At 41.5% G+C, this 17,092-nt stretch overlaps 1 protein-coding gene across 3 annotated transcripts in view; it reads left to right on the top strand.

Annotated features, from left to right (window-relative positions):
- The first annotated feature begins 660 nt into the window (after nt 1-660).
- The window catches only part of ptpn11b (protein tyrosine phosphatase non-receptor type 11b), a 35,093-nt gene continuing 18,661 nt past the window's right edge, over nt 661-17,092 (top strand). For 2 of the 3 annotated variants that reach the window (XM_019863132.1, XM_019863131.1), the window contains exons 1-2: nt 661-794; nt 12,907-13,029. In XM_019863132.1, the coding sequence (XP_019718691.1) occupies nt 781-794; nt 12,907-13,029 (137 nt within the window). In that variant the 5' untranslated portion in view covers nt 661-780. Of the gene's footprint in view, nt 795-8,209; nt 8,384-12,906; nt 13,030-17,092 lie in introns of those variants that run through there. The other variant, XM_019863133.1, reaches the window with a different exon arrangement.

The following is a 17,092-nucleotide window of genomic DNA, read 5'->3' as shown; positions in this document are numbered from 1 at the left end:
TCAGGACTGTAAAAAATAGAGATAAATAAATGAATATTAATGTGTAATAATATTAAACATATTGAATCCCCATCCAAATCAATTCACCAATTCATCAATTTTCACCTTATAGCATCTGCTCTAAAACCTAGTAAGTCCTGTTTTTCTCCGTTTAACCCATTTTACAGCTCCCCACTTTAAAGTGAACGAGCACCCGAAATTCATCATCTCATGATGACATCAAATGATGTTTCAATTAAAAATTACGATGGATTTGGCTGTCCCTTTCCTATTTGTTTTGCTCGTTGTACAAGTATCGCTTTTATTTGTTTTTTCTATGCTACATTTAAGATGTGTGCAGTGTGCAGTACATTAACCGCGCTCTTGTTTTGGAGGTCAGAGCAGGAAGTTTCACTCCAGTAGTCATGATGAGTGTTTCGTGCAGATGGCCACAGTACACATAAGAAATAAGTGCAGCATTTTTGTAGTGCTTTTAATATTGAATGTTCAACCGTTAGAATGCAAAGTAATTTATTTAATCCGCAGTTTCTTTTTTAAGTGCTTTAGAAATAACGTTAGCTTAAGTTGAGTACAGTACTCATTCTACAAGCACGCAGGTGCTAAGAGTTTGTTCTGAAGGTCAGAGCCGGAACATACGGTCCACACTGGTATTGTGTGTAACTTGACGAGACGGTTAGCCAAATAGCCGGAGCTCGCTGAAACTGTCCGCTGCTTTAGAGACAATCTTGCGCGGGGACAAGAGCAACGTTTGTAGACTCCTGAAAACTCGGAGAGACTGCGATGACATCTCGCAGGTAAAGTGAAGTTATCTTATGTTTTCAAACTGTCACCTGTTACTGCCGAAGTGTTGGGACACCTGCTTCACTTTGCACGAACCGAGCTTCGGCAAGTTTACTGCCGCTGGGATATCGAGAGAGCGCCTGCAGTTGGTCGAGGTCAGGGGGGCAATTTCATTTTTGGCCAATCTTAAATAGGACAAACTCACTCATAAAAGTACATTCCCCTCATGGTTAAAGAATCATGTTTCAAACATTGACAAAGAACATCAGTGACATTCTCTCTCTGCAGAATTGACTCCAAGTAAAATGTGGATATATTTGTTTTATTGGATCTCAATACAATCCTCAGATTAGGTGTGCCTGATGTTATGGACAGAGTGTGCATCTATTATGACTTCTACTTGGATTTGCCAGAAAGCGCCCTGACAGCAATTCTCAACACTAGAAACTTTTTGGGAAGATTGACGCCTGATTGCCCAAAGGTGTGAACCTGAGTGGTTGTTTGTCTCTGTGTGCCCTGTGATAGGCTGGTGACTGGTCTGGGGTGTACCTCGCCCTTCGCCCCGCAGTCATTTGAGATAGTCTGGTTATCCCACAGCCTCATTGAGGACAAGATGTGTGGATGGTTGATATTTAACAGCGCAGTTGCTGGGGGGTGACCCACAGCGGAATCTTTAAGGTCTAACACTATCCAAATGCTGGATGACCTCTGATTTATTGCAATTTAGGAAATTCCAATTGGAAGTATCATCAAATTAATAAATCTGTTGCAAAATTAAACTGTTGGCATTCTTAAACCTTTATTAACCATTTTACACCCGTTAAACAAACAGTAATTATGGTAAAAATGTCACGTGAGGAACCGTATTTGGACCCAGAAGTAGACAAGACCAAGAAGTGGGGAAAAGTAAAAGTCTTTATATTCAAAAATTACAATTATCAAAATGTTTTTGCTTGCAGTTTGAGCGCCAATATTGGCCTGCTTTTGGAATATGGTTTTGTTCAATCATAATTGTTTTGTTTTGTGACGAATAGTTTGTGTGTTCGAGCTCAGCCATAGTTGCAAACGCGCAGCACTTGCTCTTTACCACTGGGCCAAGTATTTGTCCACGTGCTTCAGCATTCTGTCCCGCTGCAAGGTGAACTGGGAGATGTTGACTCAACCAGCTGGCTGCTCCGGAGACAATTTTGTGCATCACGCTCTTCACAAATTGCTTTCTTTGCACTCCTGGAGTTTGTAGTTGACACAGGAAAGCAAATCACTATACGGGTGGTAAACAGGTCAGTGTGGCAGATGTGTTAGTTGAGATTGATGTTGTCAAAGGTGCTGAAAATCCTTAATTCAATATATCTATATATATATATATATATATACAGATATATAAAATTTTATTTTTTTTCCAGGTTTGTTAGTGCTTCCATTTTGGTATAATTCCATAAACTTCACAAAATGGAAAGTACAGCAGACCAGTTCATAAACACATTCTGGAATGGTGTTTTTATTTTTTCCTCCCAATAGGAAATAATGGAAAAGGAACTAATCTGTTTCAAGGTTAAAGAGTCACAAAATCTTAATTACCGTGAAAATAAAAAAAAATAAAATAAATAAATAACTGGCTTAACTGTCATACAAGTATAAAAAGACAAACAACAATATTCAGAAAAAATAATATTGCATGACAGTGTTTCAAAGTTTTGTCTGATTGAGTACCCAAAATGTTTTTTGAATTCCAAATTGTACAACCTCAGGGTTTCAGTCAATATCACAAATGTAGACATTTTTTTTCCAAATACTGTACAGCAGGGGTCCCCAACCGCCGGTCCGCGGACCGGTACCGGTCCGCCGGGCATTTGGTACCGGGCCGCACAGAAAGAAAAAATTACTTGATTACTTCCGTTTTATTCATTTTGGAATCTGAAAGATGTTTTATTTTGAATTAAAGTTATGGCTGAATATTCTGAGATCGCCATAGTAGCACTGTTGCTATTTCCGACATGCTATCTGTGTGAGGCGGGGGGATTATGCAGCAACGGCGACGAAAACAAAATTACGAAGTAGACTGGACATAAACCACACACTTGCGGTGTCATTGTCTCTCCTATTACCCCGAGATGGGACCGTCTGGTTGCAGAAAATCAAGCTCGGTGCTATGGTGAGTCATCATTTTCATGCACTTTGAATTTGCGTTGTATCGTATTTTGAAGGCATTAAACATTGCCATAGCGATTGGAGTGTTGCGGCCAGATTAGACGCTCCTTGTGTTTATTATTATATTTCGAAAACACCACAGTTTTCATGCAGCTCATACCATATTATTTTGTTGTATTATTTCCGCCACACCTTAAATGCCGGTCCCTGAAAATATTGTCTGACATAAACCGGTCCGTGGGGCAAAAAAGGTTGGGGACCCCTGCTGTACAGCAAACCTCTGCTGATATTCGTGCTTCATTATTTATAAATTCACCTCATCATGTTTTTTTGTTGTGAAACCTATGCTCAGCTATTTGCGGAACAGTTCCCCTATTTTTGGCTCCCTGCATATTTTTTGTGCTCTTTCAGTGACACGATAAGATGCCATAAGAGACGGGCATAGCACTCGCTAATAGGAAAATAGAAATTGATGTCAATGACGTATGTTGAGGTCCTGTCGTTTCAAAGCGCAGCTGATTAAAGCCACAAAAGCTAAATTTCGCCATAAAAACAAATATGTCCAAATATGGCCACTTGGCTTTATGAGCTGCAGGTCTCCACATTATAATATTTTCAAAGAAAGAGGTCAAACAGATGGATTTTTTTTTTTCCCAACTTCATTAACTTAAACACTGGGAAACACTTTTTTTTTTTCCCCCAAACAAGGTAAAATGCGTGTAGTTACACAGTGGCGTTCCAGAAAAGTCGTCATCAGTGTGCCTCGTTGCACGACGCCCCCTTTCGAAGCTCAGTGGTAATCGTGAGTGGACTTTTTGAACTGTTTCGTGTGGCCAGGATCCACTGACAAACTTCACCAATACATAGTTGCTCCTTGTCAGCGTTAGCGCATCGGTCCCAAACGCGCGGCCTGGGGGCCATTTGCAGCCCGCGTGATCACATTTTGCGGCCCCCTACATTCGTATCAAAATATAAAAACAACCACCTTTTTAATGTGAAATTGCTCTGGGCATTTCGTGTGTGTGGGGATTTTTTTTCAATCACTTTTGGGGGGTAAATTATTCATGGTTTTTCACTATTTGTGGGAAGGCTCGGCAACTACCCCCTTGTGAATAGGTTTATTATAACTCCCAGACAATGCTACGTTTTACAAGTTTGTAGTGTGTTAAATTTTCATCTCAAACTTCGTGAGAACCGGCTAATGAGAGTCATAGAACCAGGACCGAAAGATACTACATTGCAGAACGTCAGAACCTTAAGGCTGGGGATCGCAATTAGGTTCAAGGCAGACAGAGCACACACACACACACACACACACACACACACACACACACACACACACACACACACACACACACACACACACACACAAAGAATGAGATTTAAAGTAGGTATGAGCGGTGTGAGCGGCCGTGACATTTCAGAGTGTTGCTTTGAGGCTGCCTCCGCACTTCCTGAGGTGAAAATCTCGCAGTACCAACAGAAGATGCGCAGTTCAATCTTCATGAAACAGTTTTTCCTCTGCTCCGTCGCACCACATTTGAATCCACCTTTAAATCCACGCATATCGTTGCCTACGCTTCTCCATCCATCGAAAATAATGTCATGTTGCTGCTCTGTGTTCATTATGAACCCACCAAAAGAGCCCCCCCCCCCCACCTAGCCCCCCTTTGTTAATGGAGCAGACCGCATCTGTCACTGAAACTCATTTGAGAAGAGTGAGTCAGTTTTCTCTGTAGGGCCACAGGAAAACAACAGCCTGTGTGGAGGAATAAGATAACGCTGGCAACATTTCCAGGAGAAGTCGCCACACCACCAACTGTTCATGCTTTTTTTTTCTTTTTTTTTCTTTTTTTTTAAATGCACCGCATGCATATTATAGTACTCCATAATATGCATGCAGGATTCCCAAAGGTGCATGAGAGAGAAAAAAAAAAGAATGAAGTTGCTGTGTTTTCTATTTTGAAAAAATGTCAAATTTAATATATTGTCGTGTTTTTTTAAATATCCCACAATTATTTACTTATTTCATTATGCATAAAACATTGAAGAATTTTTTTTTTTTAATTCAGTCAGCCAGGTGAGCATAAAAAGCATATTATTGGATGTTGAATATGTCTTTATTGTACACGGCCTGAACCCATCAACACCTTGTCCGTCCTCATTGAGTTTATACTTCAGCATTTGGTTTAAAAACAACCAAAAGTTCGGATGAATTGCATTATTTGACCATAGTGTCATGGAGTACAGGTATACAGATATATTTTTTAATGCTGTAGAATCTTCTGAGGTTATCCTGAAAAAACTTACATTAAAAACACGGTGTTTGACAAGTTTTATTTGTATTTTTCTAACTTTAACACATTTTATGGATTGGAAACTGACCAATTATTATCATCATCTTTGAACAAGGAAGTGGCCTGTGACTAACAGTAAACACAAATCATATTCAACATTTTTACAGATTTTCATTTAATAAATGTTGAACATAAAGCTTTTGGTCAATTGGCATTCTTACAAACATTCTGTTTTTGCTCTCATCCCCATTTTCATTAATTACAAAAAGACATGAAAAGTATCCACCCTTCCATCCATTTTCTGATCCGCTTTTTCCTCACAAGGGTCGCGGGCCGTGCTGTAGCCTATCCCAGCCGTCTTCGGGCAGTAGGCGGGGGACACCCTGAACTGGTTGCCAGCCAATCGCAGGGCACACAGAGACGAACAACCATCCGTGCTCACACTCGGGGACAATTTAGAGTGTTCCATTAACCTGCCACGCATGTTTTTGGAATGTGGGAGGAAACCCGAGTACCCGGAGAAAACCCACACAGGCCCGGGGAGAACATGCAAACTCCACACAGGGAGGCCAGTCCGGAATTGAACCCACCGTGAAGCCGACGCGCTAACCAGTTGACCACCGGGCCGCCCCCATTTGAAATCACATTTTGAAATTCTGGCATTCTGGGGCTTTTCTGTCAATACAGAACAATAAATGGAAAAATCCAAATGTATATTTGTCCATTTCTCACCCGATTCATGTGTTTTGCACAGGCAGAAAAACTTGATGTAATTCCAAAGGATGAAAAGGTTGGGAGCCAGATTCCCCTTTCAAAGGAGTAATTTAGTTAATTTTGCAATGTGTGGACTTAGACTGAGAAACATCCAGTCATGGGGGATGTGTGAGTTTAACACCGCGTGTAAATACTGCAGCTCATCATCTGAGCTAAAAATACAGATCACATTAGCAAAATCCACACCCCAAGACTCGTCTGTGACCAATATAGCCCTCGCGGGGAGTCTGATGCCATGCTGGGGCTGCTAAGTATACCACCTTTTTGTCGGCGGGACTAGACAGGCATGCTGTAAATAGACGGCCGAGGCTTTATTGAACTTGAGACATTACGTAAGAGGCTAAACAGCAGCGGATGCCTTCCGTGCCCCATTTTCCATCAACCAGCTTGAGGCCCAACACGAAGCTCCCAGCTGCCCGTGTCTTTCCCGTGACACGTTTTGTTTGACTCTCTGTTCTCTTGGCGTCTTATCAGGCCAAAGCAGGTTATTTTGCCATCTCATGCGCTCGTTTTTGTTTGTCTAGTTTGCTGCTCCAGGCTTTTGCAGGGAAGTGGGTCGCATGGTAGCGGTCAAAGGAAATCCTATTCTTGGAAAGCCCTGACTCACTCGTTTCCAGAAGTCATGACCTGAGGAGGAGGGAGTAAGACATTGAAGCAACCAAATAATCAGACTTTAATTGATAAATGAAATAAAGCCATAAAATGTCATGATGTAATTTCGTGATGACATGTAGAGGGGTGGCGGCCTGATGCTCGACTGCTTAGCGCGTTGGCCTCACAGTGCGGAGGTGCTCCAGCCTTCCTGTGTGGAATTTGCATGTTCTCCCTGTGCCTGCGTGGGTTTTCTCCGGGTACTCTGGTTTCCTCCCACATTGCAAAAATATGCATGGGAGGTTAACCGAACCCTCTAAATTGTCCCTCAGTGTGAGCGCAAATGATTGTTCGTCTGTGTGTACCCTGCGAGTGGCTGGCAACCGGTTCAGGGTGTCCCCAGCTTACTGCCCGAAGACGGCTGGGATAAGCTCCAGCACGGCCCGCGACCCTTGTGAGGATAAGTGGAACAGAAAATGGATGGATGGATTGAGCTGACAGTCTTTTCATTGAATACTTACTCTTACTCAAGTAATTATTTGAAGGACAATCGCAGGGCACAGATAGACGAACAACCACCGGCGCTCACACTCACACCGAGGGACAATCAACTCTGAGCAAGACATTGGAAAAATTACAGAAGATGCTATAACTTTGTAGAAGGGCCTTTCTTGTACCAGCATGACTGCCCCGGCGTAGAAGACAACACAGAATACCTACTTAACTGTATCAAGATTTTTTTTAATGCCATCATGATCAGTTTTACGTGTTTTCAATGATCACTGTTAATATTTGCCTCCTCTTGCCTGAGTCTTGGCAAGGGGCACACCCGTAATGTATGGATAAACTAAATATTGCAGTGTCAAGACCACAAAGAAGACATTTTGTTTGTGATATTCTCTCTCTCTCTCTCTCTCTCTCTCTCTCTCTCTCTCTCTCTCTCTGATTTCAATATTTAGCTCTACATGTACTGTGAATACAATTCCCTTGTAGAATGCATTTTAAATACTTAATCCGAGGGTCATAGAAAAGTCATCCTGAAAATGTCTAGTCTGATACTGGATACTTGCTGGATTTAATTACACGTTCATCCCATGGCTGAAAAATGAATAGCCTAATGGCATGCTGCTGAATTGGCCGGATTGCGCCGGGGGTTATGTTGGCCAGGGCCGACTATGATCTGGTGTAACTACGCCACACACGATTAGATGTAATCTCCAGGCACGGGCAACGCAGCTGTTGTGTTTGCTCCCCCTGACAAGTCCGAGCCAGGACCTGTCGGTGCCCTCATCTGGTCTGGCACGGTCTGGCCCGTGTCACAGCCAGCAAAAACTCTCTTGGCTTGGGGATCACAGGCTGGACTCTGTTTGCTGTTGACCACTCGGGAGGAAGGCGGTCAGACCAGTCGGCTTTAAGGTTGTCACATTCACCTAAAGTGGGGTAAGGAGGGAGGGGGGGAAGAGGGGGGGGGGGTCTGATAGGGCTATCAGGCTCGCTCACATTCATCCAAATCCCAGATTACAAACCCTCCGCCCCTTGTGCTCCCTTGCGCACTCCCTCTCTTTCAAACATTTGCGCAAACGCCACATTTCTCTCACTGTTTTATTCTCGCTGACCCCGGTAACACGGACGAGCACACACCCCTAAAGCTTCACCCCCACCCTCCCGCACACCCTCAATTTGTCTCTATTTTGTCCCGATTCCCTCCTGCCCTCACTTGTGTAACTTTTCTGGATTATTAAAATCAGAGGAGAAGGAAGGGGCTTGTGGAAGGCTTCGACCAGAATGGTGAGGTAGGCAGAAATAATCCCCTTCAACTTTCCCCATGTTGCTGCTTTCACGAAATAATGCATTTAGCTCGAGCTATTTTGGTGTCATTGAATAGAAACATACAACAGGTGTTGAATAGTGACTCCTGGCACAGAACCAAATCAGCTGCGAGAGTCATTTGGACATTTCTTCTGAATTACGACCAACTAAAATTGCAGCAGTGGTCAAAGTTTTTTTTTAACTGTATGTATGTGAATTGTTTTAGGCCTTCAGTAGTTAAGTAGTTTTACAGAACAGTCATTTGTGCAACTGGTTCAGGATCAATTCCGAGTTGATGTTCTCAATCACCACATGATTGACCGGTTCGGTTCTGGGTGAAATGTGATTTCCATCTAAATCCGATGAAATAAACTCATTTTTGTCCGGGGTATAACTTTTGTTGACTCTTTGGAATTGGCCCCATATTTTCCTCAAAATGAGAGGTTGAACTCCATCTTGTTTGACCTTGGTGTGTTGATATCTACAATCGTCGCATTTCTTGTAGCGTGTCCCCATTGTTTTGATGTTTTCATTGTGACAGCAGTTCTCGGATGGAAGGATTAAATATAGATTAGTGACAGACCACATTTTTTTATTTGCCGCACACTTATCTTTTTCTCTATGTATCTGTGAAGGATTAAAAAAAAAAAACACGACAATGAGTAATCTGTTCACCAGCTGACACACGCGACCTCTCAGTGGTTCCTCGGCAGAGTAAATTTTCCGTAAATTATCAGAGAATAACAATACCATTGTCACTCGTTTAGAAAAAAATAATAAAATAAAATATGCCATGAAAAATGGCCGGTGAAAAATCCCCAAAACAGTCTTATACTAACATTGACTGTGCTTAGATGAAGTTACATTTTGGTGGTTGCTGCCGAAAAACTTGATCTTGAATTACAGTTGCGAGTAGAGGACAAAGTTCTGCCGAAATGGAAAGATGACGAGACCGTACGAATTAAGACTGGAGAATGACCGATCATCGTCAGACCAACAAAAACAGAAGAGGCTTGGATCGCTAATAATTTAGCTGGCTGCAGAATGACCATGATCAATGTTTAGCCAGACCGATTTAACATGTAACGTACGAGAATGCTCATTTTGATTTTTGCTTGCTCAGTTGTGAATCACAAATTGTCACAAACTCCAAATGATTTTTTTTTTTACCCCATTCAAATACAAATAAACACAATGACATTTCTATCAAATCGTATAGCCTTATTTTTGACCAACTTTGTTCCTTGGGTAACCTTAAATAATTGTTTCTTCTGCTCATACCACCCAATTTCTATTAAATTGCTGGACAAATTCACCGTAGCGAATAACTCATCATCATCAAAGTCCTCAAATTTGAAGCATTCGCTGCCCAGCCCCCCTCGCATCACCAAAAATCCTTTTCTTAGACCACTGGAGGCCTTTATCCCATTTAGCCACAAAACATACACTTTAGCTTAACCCTTTCGAGTTGTAAATCTATCATTTGTACTGTTGCTGCTACACTCTGTACTTAGCACTTTCAAATGACAGAAATTGCATCAGTTGACTTGACTCCCTCGCGTCCCACAACCTAATCCAGCCTGATGAGGATCCAGGTCAGGTGCATTCCGGGACAGATGTCTGGTTTGTATTTTAGGATAATCCAGTTCATGTTTTTGCCATTGTCGCACCTTCATAGACCCGCATATTTTCCTAATGTCTAATAATATTTGCATCCCAAATTGTTTCAGCGTAAATGAATTTCAAGAAAAATCATGGAGAAAACATGCCAATAGCAACGGCCAAGCCATCGTTGTCACTTGGAATTGTCTGTCAAGTACAAAATGGTAGCTGAGGGGTTATCTCTCAATGCAGAGTGCTAAAGTCTGACATTTACATTTATCTCTCAGAAGGATATTTCTTGCCTTTTCCACGGCTGTCAGTTAAACTGAACAGTTAGAAGTAAATGAGAGTTTTGCGCATTAGATAAAGGCTGTGCGGTGACACATGAGTTTTATGTAATGCGCTGTATGGGTCATACAGTACTGTGTAGGTGTAGAGAACATTTCACATGTTGCCAAGAGCTTTCTCTCCCCTGGGCAGTCTATAGTAAAACTTGTTTTTGTACAAACAATCTTTTTTTTTGGACAGTTGCAATGTCATCTGCATCATCGAGTGCATTTTTACCAACCATTTTTGAATCCTATCGTCATATCTGTGACCAACTATGCTCAATTGGACCCTTTTTTTAAAAAATTGTGTTATTGTGTGTGTTAGTGTGTTCTGTGTGGTGCAGCCCTGCCAAGCAAAGTGCCTACACATAGCCGAGCCCAAAACGAAATTTTAAGCGCACCATCTCATTATTTTATACCTAGACGGTACCACGACAATATTGAGACACGATTAACATCGCGATATCGAATACCCGTGACATGCCCAATACCTACACGTCTCAATTGTCAGGCGCTCAGGGCGAGTGAAATGACAAACAAACAAAGCTAAGGCGGTCACGCGGAGTTGTTCTATTTCTTTTTGATAACATGATTATATTTGTTTTACTCTTGTACTGACACTTCCAATTCCATTACTTCATATTTCTATTTGCGGTGCAATCTTATAAAGTCATACCTAACAACGCACAACTTGTGAGAGCGAATCTACCATTTAGCACCTGCCAATCTTAGTAAATCAGGCCCGATATCTTTTTTTTCTTTGATGTCAACAAAATGTAAAGTTGTATACTCTTAGACCACCAAACCAATCTAAAGCCTTTGTTAGACACGAAAGACATTTCGCTGTGGATTTTTTTTTTCTTTCAATTCTTTCTTTGACCCTTCAAATGGAACCTGACAATGATTGTGGTGCATTAGCCCTTTCAGGCAGTGGTTCCGACAGTGGACAGTTTATCTTTTTATCAGGTTACAGGGTGCATGAAAGGATTAAATTAGCCCGCGATGGCCTGTAGTCATTAGGGAGTTTTAAACGGGAGCGCGATATGTCTGCACAGCTGACATGTGGCATCCCTTCAGTACATTCTTGCTGCTTTACTACGTCTACCCACGTACGTCTGCTTACGTACCAAGCGCAATACAACATAGCTTTCTTTTTTACTCACGACATGAATCCAACTTCAACACGGGCGCTCTGTTGCTGTGAAGTCAGTGGACGTTTTGCAGCTGTTGTATGTCGTGAATATTTTTTGAGGGAGCGAGTGTGCACCAGCCCGCAGTTACTTGAGAAGTAGATTGGTTAGTAACTGTATTTACACATTTGTGTTTTGCAACAGAGGAAGTGATCATGAAATCGATTAGCTTCTGCTTTGCATTCCTCTAAACTTGAATGTTCCCCTTCCCAATTTTTACTACCACTACTGATCAAATTTAGGTTACTCCGGTGGATGTCTCATCAAGGTGGACGTCTCTACTAAAGCCGATTTCAACCGCCGAAATATCACAAGAAGCTATATGGAGGGGTCTCAAACTCGGCGGGTCCTGGAGGGCCGCTTTCCTGCATGTTTTTCCATCTGTCCCTGCTGCAACATACCTGATTCAAAATTATCTGGATCGTGATCAGGCTATCAGGTGTGTTAAAGCAGGGAGAGATGGAAAACGTGCAGGAAAGCGGCCCTCTCTTCTAAGTTAGAAGACAATGAGGAAATGAGCAGCATACCTTCATTTTTTCTCATGCCCGATCTGTTTTTCTTTTGGAATAACAATAAATTCGATTTATACCGAGGTATGCAATAGATGCCTCCTGTTTTCCTGTTACGTCAACGGTGGCATTTGACAACACGAGAATTTCTGAAGAGTATCAAACCTGACTTTTTTTTTTTTTTTTTAACTGTCTAGTTCCATGAATATCTCACATCCGCAATCTGGCAATCATAAAGTTTATCACTCAATTTGAACATAGTTTCTGCTTCTCCCAAGTGAGCTGTTTAAGTTCTTCGCCTCATCTTCTCTGACAAAACAATGAAATTAACGAGGCATCCTGGAAGATAAAGTTTGCAATCTGGGCCTGTTATATAGTTTTTTAATAGCGCAAATGACAGGACCTGCTAATGGAAGATTTGCTAACCTGACAGGCATTAGCATGGGCCTGCATGCGATTAAGTCCAACATATGCAATTTTAAGCAACATTTGGCACGTGATGATTTGATAATCTGTGTGATCGGAATCCACGTGACCTTTTAAAGTGTACTTTTTAGTGGAATGGCTGACGTCGAACACGATCAGTTCCGGGGTGATGGTCACTCTCTGATTTATTCATATTCAAGCACAATTTTCCCATTTTGACCGTTGAACTATATTGTCGTGAATATAGAAACATGCACCACTTTGCAGTGTTGAATGTCCAGAAGGACAATTAATTTTTTACGATTTTATTGTGGTTCACGATTATTTACGATTTTATTCTGATTGGGATACCACCAGCGTCACTGAAGCATCAAAATGCAAAGTGAAAAGGTATAATACACTGCCGACTTCATGCGTGACAGCAGCTGCATTTTGCTTTTTTTGTTTTCAGGTGGTTCCATCCCAACATCACCGGAATCGTAGCAGAGCAGCTCCTGTTGACCCGCGGTGTCCACGGCAGTTTCCTGGCCCGGCCCAGCAAGAGCAATCCGGGGGATTTCACCCTTTCAGTCAGGTATTTATGCTCTTCCCTTGCTTCCCCTACATCTGTTTTTTTTTTCCTCCCTCATCGATCACAAGCCTTTTTTTTTTTTCTGCCTCGCTGTTCTCAAATTGCAAAGTTCAGTAGTGAGAGCAAACAAACCTCAGTTCTGCCCGGCTGAGAGACGAGTTTTCCATTTTAAAGACACTGAAATGACATTGCGAGTATTTTTAGATTCCAATCCACACTCATTTAAAGTGTATGTACTGTATTTGGCATGTTGTCAGCGGGACCAACATCTGAACCCGCACTGCAAAATTCAGAGACTCCACATCCTTAAAATGAATCGTGTATCACTGGCATCGGTCGGAATCCTTACACCTCAAAAATAAACTTTTCAGGATACCCCAAAACGACATTTGTTCAATTGTATCTTCAAAGAGAGCGAGGCATTTTCAATCATTTGTTTCAAAAAACATAAACAAAAAAAAGTAGCATCTATACTCGGAGTGCCCCACCCTCAACCTCCCGCGATCGACTCATTACTGCGCATGCACGCATACACACACACACGCACACACCCACGTATGCCATGATGAGCAGTCGCCATAACGGCCCCTAATATGAACGAAACAGAAAAATAAAGCAGATACAAGAGTTTGTGAGTTTATGAAAGGCAAATCCCTGCCTACCTTAGTCAGGGCGGCATGGGACACACTTTCGCAGCGTGTTAACTGCAAGAATATCACGATCGTAACTCATGTGTAACGTGTGGAAATGTTTCTCCTGGCACTCCAGATTCCCATTGCTTGCCATCGGTGAATTGCCCAATGAAACAAACTTTGAATGAGCATAATAATAAAAGATGGATCGCAACGGCTCTGATCGCAATCTGCAATTGCAGACTGCTGACTGCTAACAGCTTCCGGTGATGTCGGTCATGTGGGTTTAACCCATGTGCTGCAGTCGATGTAAATAAGTTTATATAACGCAACATACAATTTTACAAAAATTGTAAAAGTATTATTCCTGAATATTTATTTCACTTTCAACCACTCGACATGTTCAGTGGCATCAGTGCTATACATACACATATAGTTCTTATTTTTTTCTTTGTATTTTTGCCCTCTATGGACAATAAAAGCGGTATTGTGCTATGACCAAAACATAAATATAAATCTATATAAATAAAACATGAATTGGAATATTTCATATCACACACTTTTTATGCTTTGGCTTTGATTTAAAGATGACAATACGCAAAAATTGTAGAAATTGTAACACATGGGGTAACCCATGTGTTACAAAAATCGTAGAAATTGTAAGACATGGGTTACGGTGACCTGTTTTTTTTTTTTAATTTTCTTTTTTAAATACTGTAATTTCCGGACTATAAGCCGCGACTTTTGTCACACGCTTTCAACTCTGCGGCTTATTTCATGAAGCGGCTTATATAAAGACTTAACTAACGGCTGCCTGTGTACCGTCTTTCTTTGTAAATATCTCATGTTACAATATGGGCACCTGCGGCTTATACACAGGTGCAGCTTATGTGTGTACAAAATATTTTTTTCCTTTAAAAATGTAGTGGTGCGGCTTATAATCAGGTGCGGTCAATAGTCCAGAAATTACGGTACTTGTTTTGTGAGACCGATAGGATGCATAGGGTGCAGTGTGCACGACCGTATTTTCCACACTAAAAGGCGCACTGAATTATGCGGCGCATCTTCAATGAATTTTTTGTAATTTTTTTCATATATTGGACGCACCGCACTATAAGACGCAATCTACAATGCATCCACTAGATAGAGCTGCACTCAAGGAAATGCCAACAGAACACTACACTACACTACACCCTGATTTATATAGCGACGATCAGATGTCAGTCAAACTTAATAAAGCAGTGACTCAGCTTACTTAACCAACAGCAAGTTTTAACATCGTTAACGTTGAACTCTCTTGCCGCTGCTCTATTTCCGTGTTCAACTGTGAAACCGGTCGCCTTAAGTTTGAACTCTGCGTTGTAAGCATGCCTTGAGCAAGGAGCCATTTTGGGGTTGACATATTACCGTAATGACCATACACAAGGCGCATCGGATTTTAAGGCGCGCTGTGAGCTGTTAAGAAAATGGAAGGCTTTCAGGTGCGCCTTTTTAGTGCGGAAAATACGATAATACAAAAATATATCACACACACACACACACACACACACACACACACACACACACAGACACGCGTACGCGTGCGTATTTCCGGCATTTCCAGATATCGACTGTATAATGTCCAAAAATGTTTAAATGATATTGTACTAATCCTGTTGTTCATCATGCAGTAAGCTCTTCTTGACTCAGAATTCAGTGTACCGCACTCGCCATTTCTCACCACGTGCGCACACATTCAGTATGTTATCAGAGCAGTGGAGAGCCTAATGAGCTAATTAGTCATTATCCGGCATGAGAACTTTGAGTGATAGTTCCGATGGTAATAGTCACTGTGGGAGGTTGGCCTCCCTGCTCTGTCTTCTCTTTCTCTCCTTTTTTTTTTTTTTTTTTTGGAGTCTCCCCTGTTCTTATCTTCTCCATGGTATATGGAACCCAGGAGAGGTTTCGCAAACATAATAGCGATGTAATCAATTAATAGGGAGATGAAACCTCAAGGAGGGAAAGTGGGATTGTTCGAAGCATGAGTTTGTGGAGCAGTAACATTTGTGCTGTTATTGCATTTTTTTTTTTTGTGTGTGTGTGTAAACATGCTAAATGATCAGAGAATGTTTACTTCAACACATTATATCACAGACTATTTTGGTTTTATGTGCTGGATTTTTAGGCTTTTATAAGCATTAAATTACAAAAAAAGAAAAAAATGCAGAATTCTTGAAATTTGTCTTGAAGTAGAAAGTTTAAGTTGTAGTTGACAGTGAAGCATTTTTTGACGCTAGCACGTTTGAATTTTTTTTCAAACTCAAGTTCATTGCCTCACTTGGTGTGGTTCATTTCGACGGGTGTGGAGACAGCAAACAAACTGAGGTGTAGGGTAAATACACCAAATGCGCTTGTTTTTATTATGTTTTTGTTGTTGTTTTTAATTTCTTTCAAATGTTTTTCATTGATCATAAATATTGTCGCTTGTTTTTTTAAATAATTATATTGTACGATTTTCCATTTACAGTCCTGTATTTTACTGAAAAAAAAAAAATCCACAAAACAGCAAGGCCGCGAAAAGCAAATCTCTTGATAGCGAGGGAACACTACACATGTCGACTGTAAACCGATTCGATCGTTGACTTGATTCGTTTTTGTTGTTTGGTCTGTTGTAACGCACTTTGATACACTCAAATTCTTTCACTGGTGACCGCACATATTGGGAAAAACATTTTACTATTCATATTTCGGTGCGACAGCACTCGAGGTCTCTTATTTTTCTTCTGAACCGTATGATTCACATTGCCCAACTGGAAATCGGGAGATCATTGGTTTACTGACTTTCAATCTTGGCTAAGTCAATTTCAGGTTGCAAACGCCACATCATCGCGCCAACAGTTTGCATTCACTGCAGGTTGTTGTCATGGTGACGGTGAGCCAAAATTCAGCATTCATGGAGTTTGCCCCAGTGGTGTGTGCGAGGATTTCCACTTCCCTCTCTTCTCCTTCTTCCTTTGTGCTTAGCGTTGATTCTAGCGGCTGCACCTGTGTTGGTGAGATGATAGTCACCACCCGGTTTGACATGGGAATAAAATATTTATCGGATTTGCTCCCGTGTCTTCCATTGTAATATACGTACAAAAGTAAAGTAATTAAGGAAGTGAATAAAATGGAAGCGCTTATGTTGGGCTCTTCCATCGGTAACAGTGTTTAACTGTGAGATAAAAGCAGTCTAAAGGCCTGAGCGTCGAAGTGGGACTTGAACAGGACTATGGATCTATGGCGCCGTGCCAAGCGCCAATACTAAAGCTGTTAAGCAATTACCGGGAAACACATCAAGAGAAAGCAGTGGCTCATGGGACAAAAGGAGGAAGGAACGGAAGTGTTGAGAAACAGCAGTGTGATCAATCAATCAATCAATCAGAGGTTGGCCTGGACTGCTAGTCCCTCCCTCC

This window comes from Hippocampus comes, unplaced genomic scaffold (genome assembly GCF_001891065.2).
Source record: "Hippocampus comes isolate QL1 unplaced genomic scaffold, H_comes_QL1_v1.1 scaffold1, whole genome shotgun sequence".
Classification (NCBI taxonomy): Eukaryota; Metazoa; Chordata; class Actinopteri; order Syngnathiformes; family Syngnathidae; genus Hippocampus; species Hippocampus comes.
Note: the sequence above shows the minus strand (reverse complement) of the source record. Positions and strands in the feature narration are given on the sequence as shown.